A 15,077-nucleotide genomic window follows, 5' to 3' on the forward strand; every position below is an offset into this window, starting at 1 on the left:
CCCAAAGAAATCACACAGAGCTCTACATTAGTTATAAACTGATTGGTCCATTATCTCAGGCTTCTTATTAACTCTTATAATTTATATTAGCCCATTATTCTTGTCTATGTTAGCCACGTGGCTCACTCAGTACCTTACTCAGTAGGGCAGTCACATCTTACTTTTTCTGTGGCTGGGTAAGGACTGCGGACTAGCTCTTCCCAGAATTCTTCTGTTCTCATTGACCCACCTCTACTTCCTGTCTGGTTGTCCTGCCTATACTCCCTGCCTGGCTACTGGCCAATCAGTGTTTATTTAAAATATAATTGACATAATACAGGCCATTGTCCCACACCAGAGATTATAATTTTCTTGCTTTGTTTCTGAGATATGAGACTTGTTATCTTACCATGGGCTTATGTAATTCTTTTTTTTTAATTTTTATTTTTACTCAAAAATTTCAACCTCCTCCCATTTCCCTTCCCCTCCTCCCTCCCCCTCCCAGGCTTATGTAATTCTCCATTCTCAGTGTGCAGACATCTGAGGTCACAGACGCTAAGAGCTGAATTTATAGTTTATGATTTTTTTTAGGAACAGCATTACACACTAATGAAGTTAATGGATTTTGGGAAATCAGATTTGCTATTGGCAACTTAGAAGTACGAGGAAACATAAACTAGTTGAGAGAGGACAAGGGATTTCCTGAAGTCAACAGTGCCTGAAGCTTCTGCTTCATTTGAAGAGGGTCTGAGGCTTGGAGATGAGGAGAATGAAAATGAGGGGAAGATGATGGGAGGAAGAAAGGAAGGAGAGAGCCTAAAAGAGTGAAGTGTTAAAGAAGATGAGGGGAACACACATCCATATGGTTGTGAGATCATTTATTGAGTCTAATAAAATGTGTCCAGAAGTATGAGTACCATACAGAGGGTTTGTCATACACAATGAAAGAGCAAATACTGAGGTTAAAAATGCTTGTGTGAGTGTTGGATCAAATAAAGAAAAATAAATGCACTTTTTAATCTCAGGATGTCCACATCTTCCCTCAACTCCACCATCTTTTCTGTGACTGGCACTAAAGTTCTACATGGTTGACCTGAGCCCCCTTTAGCTCCTGGATCTTCTGGGGCAGAGTCTTTGTCCAGAACTGCAGCTTCCTGGCCTTCAGGGCTTGACCCACAGCAGGATAGATGTCCAGCTTCAGGTACTGCTCATCATGGATCAACTCAGGCCAGTAGGGGAGACCCTCACTGTTGGGGTTCCTGTGAGTATGTCACCAATAGGGAAGGGTGAGGTCACTCTCATTCAAGGCGTGATCATCCCTTGATTTGGGTCAGAGCAGTGTGTGAGTAGGCCAAGGGCCTGAGGGTGCAGGAGGACTGGTGTATACCAGTGGTGATGTAGAACACAAAGGACACTCACTAGCGTCTCATCCATATAAACCAAGGGAAGCTATCTAGTTTTGTATCTTTCTCTGAGAGGGAAAATCTAAAGAACAGTACTACAATACTGTGACTCACACAGCAGGTCTCTGTGGGATGAGAAGAAACTAAATCTAGGCAGTATCTGCTTTAGTGTGCCCCAAGCTGGAGAAGATTATGGTGTAATTAAGATCCTCCATATGCTAATGAGACACATCCACATAGGAGCCCTGGATGGAGACCCAACCATAAAGAGGTTGAGGGAGGGACATGTTCTCACCCATGTCTTGCAAAGTTGGCCCAGTACTTCATCATCCTCCTGTTCAGCAGCTTCTCCTCCTCAGTGAGTTCAACTGCAGACAAAAGCAGACAAAGATTCAAGTCCTAGCTACCTCATGGAGGTGACAACTCATATTCTACTATAGCAGCTATAGCCTGACCCTGATTTCTAGGTCTAGTTTAAACTCTTCCATAAACATTCAGAATCCATCTGTGCCTCTCCTTGAATCCTCTCAGGTTCACTTCCACCCTAGTGTGCTCTCATTCCTTCTAGCACAAGATAGACAAAGAAGGTTCATATTCTTACTCTGGTAGAGTTTGTATTGGTTGGTGGGTTTTTTGTTTTGTCTTTTTTTTCTCCACCTTCGAAATGGTGACACCTACTGGATCCTGTTTTCTCCCAGAGATTCAGTTTTTTCAACAGCACTGAGAGCTCAGTCTTCCCTCAGGAACTCATCAGGGACTCTATTCAGCTCAAGGAAAACAAGGATGACTCACCATTCATGCCCCAAAGGTGGGAGCCAAAGACAAAAGGAATGTGTTCACCATGGTCAGCCCTCACGTGGGACGGCCTGACATGCTTGATGTAGCTTGGTTGATGATTGAACTCATAGAAGTAGACAGGAGCATGGGAACCTGGGAGTGAGGACACATGCTGACATAATGATTTCACACATGAAGCTTTTCTACCCAACCTTTGGTGACAAGAAACCTTGCTCTAAAGTTATCTGGAATCAGAGTTGAGCGGCAAGCTCCAGGCTGGGGCATCGGCTATGGGAAACTTCTTAAACAGTAATGCTGGCACTCCCAGATGAGCAGTTTTGACAAGACACAAAGAGTAACTAGCTATTTTCTCCCATCTAGTCCCAAATAAGGCATCACTCTTTTACACTAGACATAAGGAATTACTGAGGTAAGTGTCCTCAGGTGCCTGGTATCAGATAGCTGATGAAGATGTGGGTCGGGCCTGTACACAAGAGCTGTCATCTGGCGCTCACAGCTCTGAGCTTCCTCTGCCCTTGGTCTTGTTACAGATGTACTCACGCTGATAATTTGCTACTTGGAGTGCAGGGATCACAAACATGAAGTCCTCCATCAATTCTCTGAACTGTGCTTGCAGGGTCTGGGGGTCCTCAACATCCCCCATGTATTCTTTCATCAGAAGGTTACTAAATTCAGGAGGCAGCATCTACATCAGAAGGTATTAGGGAGAGTGATGTAGGACAGGTTCTTGGGTAGATAGACAGAAGCCTCTGAGTAAGGAATATGGCCAGGGATGAGACAGGGTATGGGGGAAAGGTATGAGCTTTGGGGTGAGTCCATACAGAAACACACACATAGACTGACTTTTATCTCTGGGTGTGGCATCAGAGAAAAATTTATGGGAACCCTTTTTATCAGGACAGGAGCCAAGGTCTCTCACCATGTGTGATGCTCTGCTCTTCAGAACAGCTGGCAGGGTCTCTCTGGTTATGTTCTTTATGACATGGTCAAGGCCCATGAACTGGGAAGTAGAGGAGAGTCGTAAGTATAGGATGGGTTGTCTCTAGATCAAAGTATCTCTGAGTTCCCGCCACCCACCATTTGATTTTAGGCTCCCAGGGGCTTAGAACCAGGTCTCACCAAGGGTATTCCCCAACCACACTCGTCACTGTCAACACCAATGATGCTGGGGACAGGGTGAAAATCCCCAGAGGCCAACAGCTCCCGAGGGTGCCTAGGAAAGAACGTCCCATCCACCACAGCAGGGATCATAGTGAAGACCTAAGGGGCACTAAGAGTCAGTGCTGAAGATCAATCACATAAATATTCTGATGCCCACTGATTATCCACATGATTTTCCCATTTCCTATCTCATCCAAGAATGCTATGCTCACTCCAGAAGAAAATGAACCTCAAAATTAGCCCCTTTGTTTTTTTTTTTTTTCTGCTCACAGTATTTAGTTAAGAAGAGACAAGTTAACTGGTTCAACTAGTAAGTACTAGCCATCCCACATGCTGGTGATCAGATCCTCCAAGTCATACAATTCTTCCAACCTGGTTGACAGTCAAAATCTCTTCTAAAGTCTTGCCTCGTAGGCAGTATACCAGAGCCTCTGAATCCTTGGCCTCACATCCTGAAAGGTTGGTTACCGTCTGTAAACGAAAAATACACTGGTTGGCTCATCTCTACCAGCAAGGAGCAGAGTTTCCTTGATTCCAAGTAATTATCATTGCCCCTAAATACCACATCCTGCTGTTTGCTGTATATAAAAGGACTTAAGTGGAATTGTTCACATTATTTTTTTGCTCAGAGTTGACAGTTGGGAAAAGGGATCATTCTACTCGTGTATTTGTTTTCTTGCTGCCGTTCTGTTTGTTTGTTTGTGTGTGTGTGTTGTTCATGTGTGACAATAGGTATGGTGTACCACATTTTGCTAGTGAAGTTCAGAGAACACCCTCAGGTGTCACTTGTCACCTTACCCCCTGTTTGCATTTGTCTATAATAGCTTAGCTGAACTATGACCTTCCAGGGATTCTACTCTTTCTACTTCCCATCTCTGCATAGGAGCACTGGGCTTACCAACACCACCTCTAGTCTTTTGTGGGCTCTGGGGATTTGAACTTGGGGCCTCACACTTGCACAGCAAGCCTGTGATTTTTTTCTTTGCCAACTTAACACAAGCCAGGGTAGTCTTGAAAGAGAACTTCAATGGAGAAAAGACCTCTATCAGATTGGCCCATAGGCAAGTCCAGGCATTTCCTGATAATTGACTGATGGAGGAGGCTCCATCATATTGTGGTCAGTGCCACCCACGGACAGGTGTCCTGAGCTGCTTAAGAACTGAGGAAGCCATGGGTAACATGTCAGTAAATAGGGCTCCTCTCCAGCTTCTGCTTCAGTTCTAGGCTCTAACAACCTGCTTGAATGTCTACTCTGACTTCCCTTCAAGATGGACTATAAACTGTAAGCTGAAGTTAACCTTTTCCTCCTCAAGTATCTATTATTGGTCATGGTCTTTCTCACAGCATTAAGAAACAAACATATCTGTTTTTGCCAGTGGTGGAAGCCACTGTACACAGTTTTTATGTCACATAACATGCCCATCACACATAAAGCAGAGGGGAGGTGGAGTCTAAGTTTTACACCTTTCAGAAATTAATGGGAAGAAATTATTTCTCATAATCCTTGCTTATCCCACTTAAGAGATTAACAGAATACTACAGGCAAGGACTGAGGTAGCAAAGTAAGGACTGGTATTCATGAGGACACTCACTGTGTGCACCACCTCAGGTGTGTCAGAGATAAGGTCAGGCAGCAGGGCCACTCCACTCTGCATGATGGCTCTGTGGAAGAGTCCTTTGGACATAGGGGACACAACAAGTGAAGACACACTTGTTCCTCCTGCTGAAGCACCAAAAATGGTGACCTGGCCAGGGTTGCCTCCAAAGTAGGCAATATTCTCCTGGATCCAGCGTAGGGCAGCCACTTGGTCCAAGTAGCCCCAGTTGCCTGTAGCATGTTTGTCTCCAGTGCTGAGAAGTGACAGGAACAGGAATTACAGGTCTATCTATGCTCTACTCAGACCCTATGGTCCAGCCCAGTTCCAGGCTTACCTGAAGAAGCCAAGGACACCCAAGCGATATTGGATAGCAACAATTACTATATCCTCAATAGCTGTCAGTTTGGATCCATCGTTCATGGAAGCCATTCCTACAACCAGTCCACCACCATGAATCCATACCATCACCTAGAGAAATCAACAGAGATACCAGGGGGCACAACCAGGCCAAGCTCCACTAGACTGCCTACTGGATGATCATCTGCTTTGCCTCTGTGCAGACCAATACACACAGATCTCCTCAGGATTTCAGGACATGGTCTACAAATGAGGTACTCTAGGACTACAAACATATTTCCATTTCCACTTCCTCATCAGGAAATCTCAGCCTAGATTAATGGTTCTACATCACAAGACATGACTTCATCACTCCCAGTCCCATCAAAGTGGAGCACACAGGAGTGTCTCCATGTGCGTCTTTCCTGATTGCTAATCAGAAGGGACATCAGATCCCATTGGCACAACAGATAACCTGCAGCTAGGAATTTTGATGATGTCAATATGCAGCCCTTGAGCACCCTCCTGAGTGGGTCTACCAGGTTCAAATTGATAGAAGATTTTCTGGTTTAGTCAAAGACATAGAGCCTCTTATCTCTCAGAGCACCATAGCTCTGAGTCACACACACAGGTTTAAGCAGCTCAACATGGCTGGGATCACCTTCTTGACCCCAGTAAGGAAAGACTACTAATCAGGGTCTAAACTAAAGAGGATCTCAGAATTACTTTTTCCTTTCCAATATTCCAGAGAAAGAGACATCTTCTCTCCCAGCTGACCATGTACTGATACTCACAGGCAAGTTAGATCCTTCATGGGCATGAGCTGGTGTGTAGATGTTGAGGTACAGGCAGTCCTCAGACATAGACGTAGGAGGTACGATCAGATTCATCTCTGCAAAGAATGTTTTCATCACATCAGTCTGTGGACACCTGGAGAACGTGAAAAAGAGTTAGTCCAAGATACGTGATGATCAATCCTAAATCTTAGTCTGAATTTTGTCTCAGCCACCTTCAGCTACTGCTTTCCATGATTTCCTACTAACATCTGACCCTTCTCTGAAGTCCCTTCCTAAGAGGGTAAAGGCCACCAGCTCTGTGGAAATGGGAATAGAGCAGTACGTTTAGGGAGGCCTCTGATTGGGTAGTAACGCCCTGAGGGCTAGAATATGGGGACTGCTGCCATCTGTGAGATGGTCGCCTTCCTGTACCATCCTTTCTGTGCTACTTAAATCCCGGTGTGGATGACTGACACAATGTGGAATCACCTGGGAAAAGAAACAAAATGAGGGATGATCTAGATCAGTCTCATGTTATAGTGATGGTCAACCATAAAATTATTTCACTGTTCCTTCATAACTATCATTTTGCTACTGTTACTAATAGTAATGCAAATATCTATCTGCTATGTGACCCCTGGGGGGTTGTGACCCAGGCTGAGCACCATTGACTTAGATCTTGTGAGCTTGCCTGTGGCCCATTATCTTCATAATCATGAAGACAGAAATTCCCGCCTGTTGTATGAAGCACCATTCCCTGGAAGGGGCTTCTGAAGTGTGTAAGAATGGACAGAGTGAGTAGCGCATTAGCAGGCATGCATGTGTCTGTAGTGATAGGTAAGTGAACCTTTATGATTCGCTTTAAGTGAAACGTATAGTAAAGCCTCTGTGTCTGGCATTGGGAGAAATGAGTCAGCAAATCCCTTTGCTTTGTTTGGGTTAGTCAGCAGAGGCTGAGAAATAGTTCGGAGACTGTTTAAACCTTGAAGAGATGTTGTTTCTCTGGACCCGGAGTTCTTGCTTTTGATTATGACTTGCTATAATCAAAAGGGACTATGATTTGTGTGCACTGTCTTATCTAATGGGCAGCAAGTGCAAGATGACTCAAAGTTTGCCACCTCCAATTAACCTTATACACACACACAAACACACACACACACACGTGTGTATATATATATATATATAAAATAACTGGAGTGAGCTAGCTGAGAATCAGCCAGTTCCTGCAGAAAGTGAAGTTTAGTGTCTTGTTGAGCTTTCTTTCTACCGCAGCACCTATGAGCCAACATCAAACAAGATAATACCCCTTAGGCCCTGTTCCTGTTTAGGGCTGGGATCAGCTCCCTTAAACTTCAGCCTCTGTAGTTTTCCTGGAATTGTGACCCATAGTAAAATCTTTCTTCACTACATTGGTTTTGTCAGGATCCTCGATCACAGCAACAAAAAACAAACTACAATACTCGGGTGTTGGGGCTCTGTGCCCACACGGGATCTATAGGAATGAACGGACAACACCATAGGGTAGTGAGACATTCTCCATCTCACTCCAGACTCTCACGGTCCCTCCTTCTTCCACATTGTCTCTTCACAGTGGAAAGCAGGTGCACATGTTCCTTAGCCAATGGCACCTGAACGGTGGATGGTCACAGTGACTGTGAAGAATGGCCTTAGTCTCGGCTCCTCACTGCAGAACCTGCAGCTAAGTCCCTACAGGTTCCAAGCTCTGACCCAGGATCCTGGCACAGTTGTTCCTCTCTAATCCTTAGCACATTCCTCTGAAAACTGCATGGGAGACGCCCTCAGGACAGACAGAACACTGCTATAGAGCTGAGACAGAGGAACCACAGCAGTGTGGCCTAGAGCTCAGGCCTGAAGTCCCCTGGGCCCCAGAACTTACATGGCTGGAAAGGAGGTCCCATCTCTCACACCACTCCACGGCTCAGGGGGCTCAGGGGGTGCAAAGCGCAGTGGTCCCACAGGTGGCTTGGCAAAGGGGATCCCCAGGAATGTGTGAACACCAACATCGCTGTCTTTCACATGGACGAGGCTTCCTCTCACCTGCCCTGTGTGTGTGTTCCTGATGGGGCTGGCTGAGTCCTGGCCTGTGGGTGGAGAGAAGTCATAAGTTGTCACCACACTCGGGAATTCCTACCTCGTTGTCACAGAGTTACACGGGGAAGGTAACTTGGGTCCTCTCGGTTTGCCTGTGGAATGCGGAGATGAGTACCTGGGACTGGAAACCTTGCCCATTGGCCCTCTTGAAGATTGACAGGGCACTTCTGTAGTCAACAAAATGACAGGTTCAGAGCCACTTGAAATTAGGAAGGAATTGTTGTCACTATCCAAGGTCAGTTGGAGCTCTAGCCACAACCACGTACAGAGGAGGGACATGTCCCTCCTGTTCTTCTGTCCCTTCTGGCTCCTTAAGTACAAGGTAACCTTAGACATCCCTGACACTCATGTGCTATATGTAGCCCATCCTGTGGGCTTTAGTGTGGGCATTAGAAGGCTCACAAATCCACACTTTCATCTGTCACCTCCACCAGCTCCTCCCTCTCTGGTGCCTTCCCTCCCAGGAGCTCAGCCTCCGACTCTGCAGAACTGGGCAGCTCTGGCCCTGGTCCCTCTGCTCACCATGCACGTGGAGGAGGAGAAGCAGGAGCCCACAGGCCACAGCAGACAGCCAGCCAGGAAGTCTATCGAGTGGCATGGTTGAATGCCAGGGCTAACTCTGTGCTGCTACAAGACGACAGTCTCACGACAGCAGGAAGCAGAGAAGGTAGGACTTGCCTAGGCAGGAAATTTATACCTTTCTTAGGGCAGGTGCAAAGTTCTTATTGCAACACAGCTGATAGGGTAGAAACCACTGGGAGCCAATAGCCACCAGGCAGGGCAAAATCACTCTGCAGTTTCTCCTCCTTCTCTGGACTCTGAGAGAGACGGAGCATAGCATCTGAAGTCCTTCTGGAATCAGGATCCCTGACATGAACTTGGAGTCACCATGATCTCTGGCCCTTTAACACAATGTGGTATGGGAGTGAAGATTAGGGAGCAGAAAGTTAATAGAAGCCACGGGGCTTCTGTGAGTAGGAACACACTCAAGATGTCGCATGTGGAGAGAAGTGAAAGGGCAGGAGCTCTAAGTGTGACCTCATCCTCATGACACCTCTGTGCTGCCAAGACTCATAGAGTGGTGAGAGCACCCTCAGGGTCCCTTGTCCCTTAGGGTGGTCTTCGGATATGAAGGTCCCCTTCATGTTAGGTCATGCTGGTTTCTTTGAAAGACATTGAAATTCTGGTTTCTCTCTCTCTCTCTCTCTCTCTCTCTCTCTCTCTCTCTCTCTCTCTCTCTCTCTTTCTGTGTAGCAACACTTCAATAACACCGTCAGGCCATAATGCAGTGATTCTAACCTTTCTAATGCTGTGACCTTGTAATACAGTCCCGCGTGCTGTGGTGAGCTCCAAAACATAAAATTATTAGTTACCACTTCATAACTGTAATTTTTCTGTTATGAACCATAATGTAAATATCTGATATGCAACCCCAAAAGTTGTCCTGACACACAGGTTAAGTAGCACTGCTCTACTGGAAATGCCAGGCCTCCCTCTTTCTTTCTTTCTTTCTTTCTTTCTTTCTTTCTTCTTTCCTTGTCGCTGAGTTGGTGCTTAATCTCATCTCTCTCTCTCTCTCTCTCTCTCTCTCTCTCTCTCTCTCTCTCTCTCTCTCTTTCTCCCTTCTGGTGTTGAAGATTGGCATTACAAAATCATCATTTTGGTGATGTCCTATGGCTGGCCTTATAGGCAATGTAAAAAGTAATGTCCTAGGATGGCCTGGGTTTGTCATATGCAGGGGCCTTGTGAGCATCAGGATCTAGAAGATGGGGGATAGAGCCCTTTAATGACAGAGAAAATGCTTTAGGTGAACACAGAGACAGACTGAGAACATTTTATCACCTTTGTACAATGGAATATATTATAAGAAAAGTTTTTAATACAGGGCCTAAAAAGCTTAGGGACAACAATAAAGTTACAATATAAGTCAACAATGTGGGAGATGAAGTAGAATGATTGTGTCACGAAGAATCAAAGAGTTCTTGGGATCCGTAAAAGTTAGAAATAGCCTTCCTTATATGGACAGGGAGATGGGAATAAGATGCTCTTCTCCTGGACATTTCTGGACCTTCATATGCTCCCATTCCACTTCCAGGACACACCTGGAAGTCAAACGGATCCACGGGTGTCCTGAGCATGAGACTTGAATCTCATAGCATCTCCAGGTCCTGGGGGATGGGGAAAAACTTCAACATCCTCCATCACACACACATACAACACACACACACACACACACACACACACACACACACACACATAATGACACAGTATCATCTGTGCCAGCACTGACATGGGAGCTGCCTGGAGAAGCACAGCCGCGACTGCACACAAAGTCCTGGCCTGCTGTGCTGGGGACCAGGAAATGAGGGCATGACAGAAGTCACCTAAGGACCTAAAAGACCCACAGGCTCTCAGTCTGGACATTGGGTGAGGATAAGTGTTTGGACACCATGGGTTTGTCGACTCTTCTTTACCTCAGAAAATGTCCTGCTTTGGATGCTGTGCAGCCCTGATCCTCTCTGCCTGGGAGTGCAGGGAGGGGTCCAGTAGACCCTCCTCCTGCTGTGTGTGCCATCTCTACAGCTCCACCTCCCTGGCACCTCCCCTCCCACAGCACCACTTCAACACTGCAGAGTCCGGCAGACCTGATGAGTTGCAACAAGAAAAGTTAAAATCCCCAAATTGGCCAAGTGAATCTTCTGCTGCAGCCCCTCCCCCATCTGACATCTGACCTGCAGGAATCAGCATCTTTGGTGCCACCTTTGTGGATGAGGCCAGGGCAGCAGCCACTCACAGGCACCAGAGAGTGACTTCCAACATCTTTCTCAGTCAAGTGCTCACCCTGTCCTGTGACTTGCTGCCTGCACACAGTGGCCTTCCAGACAGCATCTTTGTCCATGCATCTCACTGAGGGCTCCTGCCTGTGATGACTGACAGTTATTGCAACAGACAAAATCTATGGAAACGGTCCTGCTTAGAGCCTGCCCACACCCACAGTGCTTTACCTCACCATGAAACCCTGTGTAATGGAGTGAAATGTCCTGTGACTGGAAGCTATGAAGTCATATCCAGACCAGGAGTCATTGGTGAAAATCAAATTAAGTGAACAACTTTCTTCTTTTGTGCTTTTTGTTTTTGTTTTGATTATTGAGACAGAGCATTGTATGTAGTCCAGACTGGCCTGCTATCTCAGTTTCTGGGTTTCTAGGTGTATCACCTAGAAAATTTACATCTAACACATCCCTTCTTAGTAACCCTGGGCATCGTCTGCAAGCTCCTGCCAATGTAATGTTCTCAAGGATGATACAGGCCAGGACAAGAGAGAAGAGGACAGGCACACTCCATCCCTTTTACAGTTATCTCTGACTCTGAGCCCAAGAATCCAGACAAAGAATACTCCAAACAGTAGCCATGAGTGAGTCAGGCAGACCTTCCTGCTTGGAGAACCCTGGAGACCTCCCAGAGTCTGATGACCCACAGCAGGGGTCACAGGTGAGGTGAGTTCAGTGGCTCTGACTGGGGAGGCTCAGGAAGAGATCAACGAAGTTTACACTATCAGAGTGCAGAGGCCCAGGAGGAGGTCAATGGGGTCCACACTAGGAGTGTGTAAATATTGCACACACACTGGGCATGAAGCTCTTTCTGGTTCAACTTTTGATAAAAGCCTGAGAGTTGCTGATAAGCCCAGAGCACAAATGCCCTTTGCTCTGAAAGCCTGCACCAGTGTAGGTGTATGGTGAAGGAAACCCCGGGACCACTAAGGTCCACCGAGGCCTGTGGTACTCCAGGAACTTCTATATGCCTAACAAGTGTACCTTTTAAAGGATGCCAAACCACTGTCCTCTCCTAGGGATAACACATAGATATCTGGCAGCATGAATGTATTATATTATTATTATTCCAAAAGTCCAGGAGCAGCTGCAGCTACAATGCACCAAGGAAAACATCCCTCTGCTCCTTTATCCCCTGACCTGCAGGTCCAGCACAACCCAGACCCCATACTTCTGGGCTGACTCCTCAGTATGGATGATCTCCTCCTGAACCAGTGTTGCTTCGCTTCGGAGAAGGCTACTCTGTGGGCTTTGGGAGGGGTATTTGGAATTAGTCTCTAATTTCGCAATGTGGTTTCTGGGGTTGAACTCTGGCCCAGCTTAGATATAGACACCTTTCCCTGCTGAGTCATTTCCCAGGCCCCGGTAAGGGAATTTGGAATCACATTTCCTACAATTTGTTCTGGCATGTCTATGAGTTACTCCCTCTCTGTAATCTCAGTCTCTGACTCTGAAGAACTTTCCAGTTCAATCTAAGGTTCCCTATGTCCCTTTAAAATTCTCCCCTGGGAATTCCGCAGCAAAGGGGGATTAAGAATTGTAGCATCCAGAGGGATCAAGGACATCATAAGAGAAACCACAGAATCATCTAACCTGGGTTCACAGGGACCCACAGAGACTAAACCAACAACCAGCGAGCTGGCACAGGACTGGCCTAGGCCCTCTGCATATATGTGACAATCGTGTAGCTTGGTCTTCTCATGTGACTCCTAACAGTGGAAGCAGGGGCTGTCTCTGACTCTTTTGCAGATTTTGGGACCCCGCAACTCATACAGTCACCTTGCTCAGCCTTAGTACATGGGGAGATGCTTAGTCTTACTGCAACTTATATGCCCTGTTTTGTTGATATCTGTGGGTGGACTGCCCTTTTCTGAATGGAAACACGGAGGAGGAGGAGATTGTGTAGGGAAGAGGGGAGATGTGGGGGAGGGATTGGGAGGAGAGAAGCAGCAGGAAACTGATGTCAGAATGTAAATTAATTCATTAATTAAAAATTCTTGAAAGTAGTAGCAGTAATAATAAAATAAATTTAAAAAGAACCTTGCCCTACATGAGAAGATGGAGAAGTAGGAGGTCCTAGACCACAACATTTAACCTGTAAGGAAGTCAGTCCCGTGGCATGATGAACTCCCAGGCCTGAGTTTGTGCTACCTGTGTGGGGTGCACAGTGTGTCACTGACAGGAAACAGAATATGGGGACCTGGTTCAGACAGGAATTTGGATCCAAGTGGAGTAGGAGGAAAGTTTGCTGGGACAGGGAAAGGTCTGAACTGAACTGGCAAAGTAGAGGTTACGAGAGTCAGTGGCAGCAGATAGGGCCAAGCCAGGTTAACCATTCCTGCTTCACCTTTAGCCTCTGTGGAAGGCACAGCAGGGCTCCCAAGGTCCTTCTAGGACACCAGCACCCCTCCCTTTAACCTGGGGTCACCACATTCACTGTCCTTCCAGCAACAAGGCCAGGGCAGGTGTTGGGGTGGAGGGGAGGCTGCAGAGAGCTGTAACTGGGAATATCAGGAGGGCGTCTCTGGTAGACGATGCTGAGGACGTCACAGGCGGAGGATGGGATGCAGCTCTGGGAAAGGTGATATGGATCAAAGAGAACTGCATGAGCATGCCCGCCACCCCGAAAACTGCTCACTGCTTCCAGGACTTACAGTTTCCTGAGTCCACATTCAGGGTCCCTCATCCCTTGCAGTTGTGATTATAAGTCTAACATCACCCTCCCTGTTCCATAGCTGTTTCATTGAAACACACTGCCAACCTGGCACCTCTGAAGGACCTACCCCCTACCCACTCCACCTCCATACTGCCTTACTCTCATGGCCAGCTCTACAGGGATCAAGTTCATGGTTCTCACCTGCTCAGCAACTGTTTGATGTAGACATTGCGGTTGTGGTGTCTGAGACTAGCTAGGCTTTCAGAGCTTACACTACACGTCTATGAGCAGGAGTTTCAGAATCACAAAGTATCCTGACAGGTTACGTCCAAGAGCACAGGATCAGGAGCAGTTTCCCCTCAGTCCAGCTGGTTTTCTGGAGCGTGTGGTGCGGAGATTTGTGTCAGACAGTCTGGAGAGCAATCCGAGGAGTGATCGTGCCTCCAAGTCTCCAGTCTCTAATAGCCTTGGGCACTCACAGCCTGACACTGCAGAACTTCCTCCTTTCTCCTCCCATGGCCTAGCCATGGCTTCTCTGCCTCCTCCGATCAGCAAAGTTGCTGTCATTTCACTGTGGCCCCTCCAATCTGTGGCCCCAGGCCTTGGTGGTAGAACTTCTCTTTACTCACATTTTTCTGACCCAGGACCTGGGTGCGCTGTGGGACTGAAAGATGCTGCAATCTCTGGGTGAAGGCACCAACTCCTCCTCCATTTTCTGTGTATCCTGGTGCTTCTTTCAGAGCTGGACTCTGGCACCATGTCTAACTGAAATGTCACCCACCACTTACAGAACAACATTCATTGATTATTTTCCAAGAAAAGAAGTTCCTTATTGTATTTTTTGTGTTTATGGAGCAGTTGTGAAAATTTCCATAAACATACATATGCAACCATAGGTAATATTTTATTTACAGATGTAATGGGTAGACACGTTTTCAGTTGTTGGCAACTTTGGTAGCTGATAGGGCACCTTTAGGTGCTTGTTTTGAAGTCATCTATGCCTCATATTTATATAATGGAACCCATTGTCCAGTATGATGATATTATGATTTGCGACCTTTAGTTAGTGGTCATGGCACAAACACTATTGCCTCTTCTGTTTAGGGACCATGAAGCAGCAACATTTGAGCAATGAGTTAGCCCTCACCACATAGCAAATCTGCTGGTATCATAACCCTGAAATTCATGGTTACCAACTTGGGGAAGTTTTCTGTTTGTCAGCTACACATTATGGCCCACTCTTACTGTGTATTATTGTACTCATGTGTATTTAGCTACAGTGTCCGTATGGAACAGATTTACTCTGGAGCTCAGGAAATCTTCCTGCCTCAGTTTCCCTAGTGTTTGGAGCCACATACACCACAGCACTGAGATTGAAACTAATAACTTGGTTATGGTATTTGTAATTTACTAAGTCAATGGGGCTA

At 46.5% G+C, this 15,077-nt stretch overlaps 2 protein-coding genes across 4 annotated transcripts in view; one reads left to right on the forward strand and one right to left on the reverse strand.

Moving 5' to 3' along the window:
• The window catches only part of LOC126502563 (liver carboxylesterase), a 133,701-nt gene that overhangs the window by 61,082 nt on the left and 57,542 nt on the right, over nt 1–15,077 (forward strand). The window lies entirely within an intron of this gene.
• Nucleotides 841–8,841, reverse strand: LOC126502564 (liver carboxylesterase-like). Of its 2 annotated transcripts, none has more exons than XM_050143681.1 (12): nt 8,686–8,841; nt 7,949–8,153; nt 6,070–6,205; nt 5,274–5,407; nt 4,934–5,192; nt 3,714–3,812; nt 3,300–3,440; nt 3,100–3,180; nt 2,721–2,865; nt 2,175–2,312; nt 1,678–1,750; nt 841–1,238 (listed from the first exon to the last, which is right to left on the reverse strand). In XM_050143681.1, the coding sequence occupies exons 1-12, from the start codon at nt 8,759–8,761 to the stop codon at nt 1,052–1,054; spliced, it is 1,674 nt and encodes a 557-aa protein (XP_049999638.1). In that variant the 5' UTR covers nt 8,762–8,841; the 3' UTR covers nt 841–1,051. The 2 variants fall into 2 exon arrangements, with proteins under 2 accessions (XP_049999638.1, XP_049999637.1); XM_050143680.1 differs by having other exon boundaries at nt 3,702–3,812.

Source organism: Alexandromys fortis, unplaced genomic scaffold (assembly GCF_014885135.2).
Source record: "Alexandromys fortis isolate MF-2015 unplaced genomic scaffold, M_Fortis_MF-2015_v1.1 scaffold_1, whole genome shotgun sequence".
Classification (NCBI taxonomy): Eukaryota; Metazoa; Chordata; class Mammalia; order Rodentia; family Cricetidae; genus Alexandromys; species Alexandromys fortis.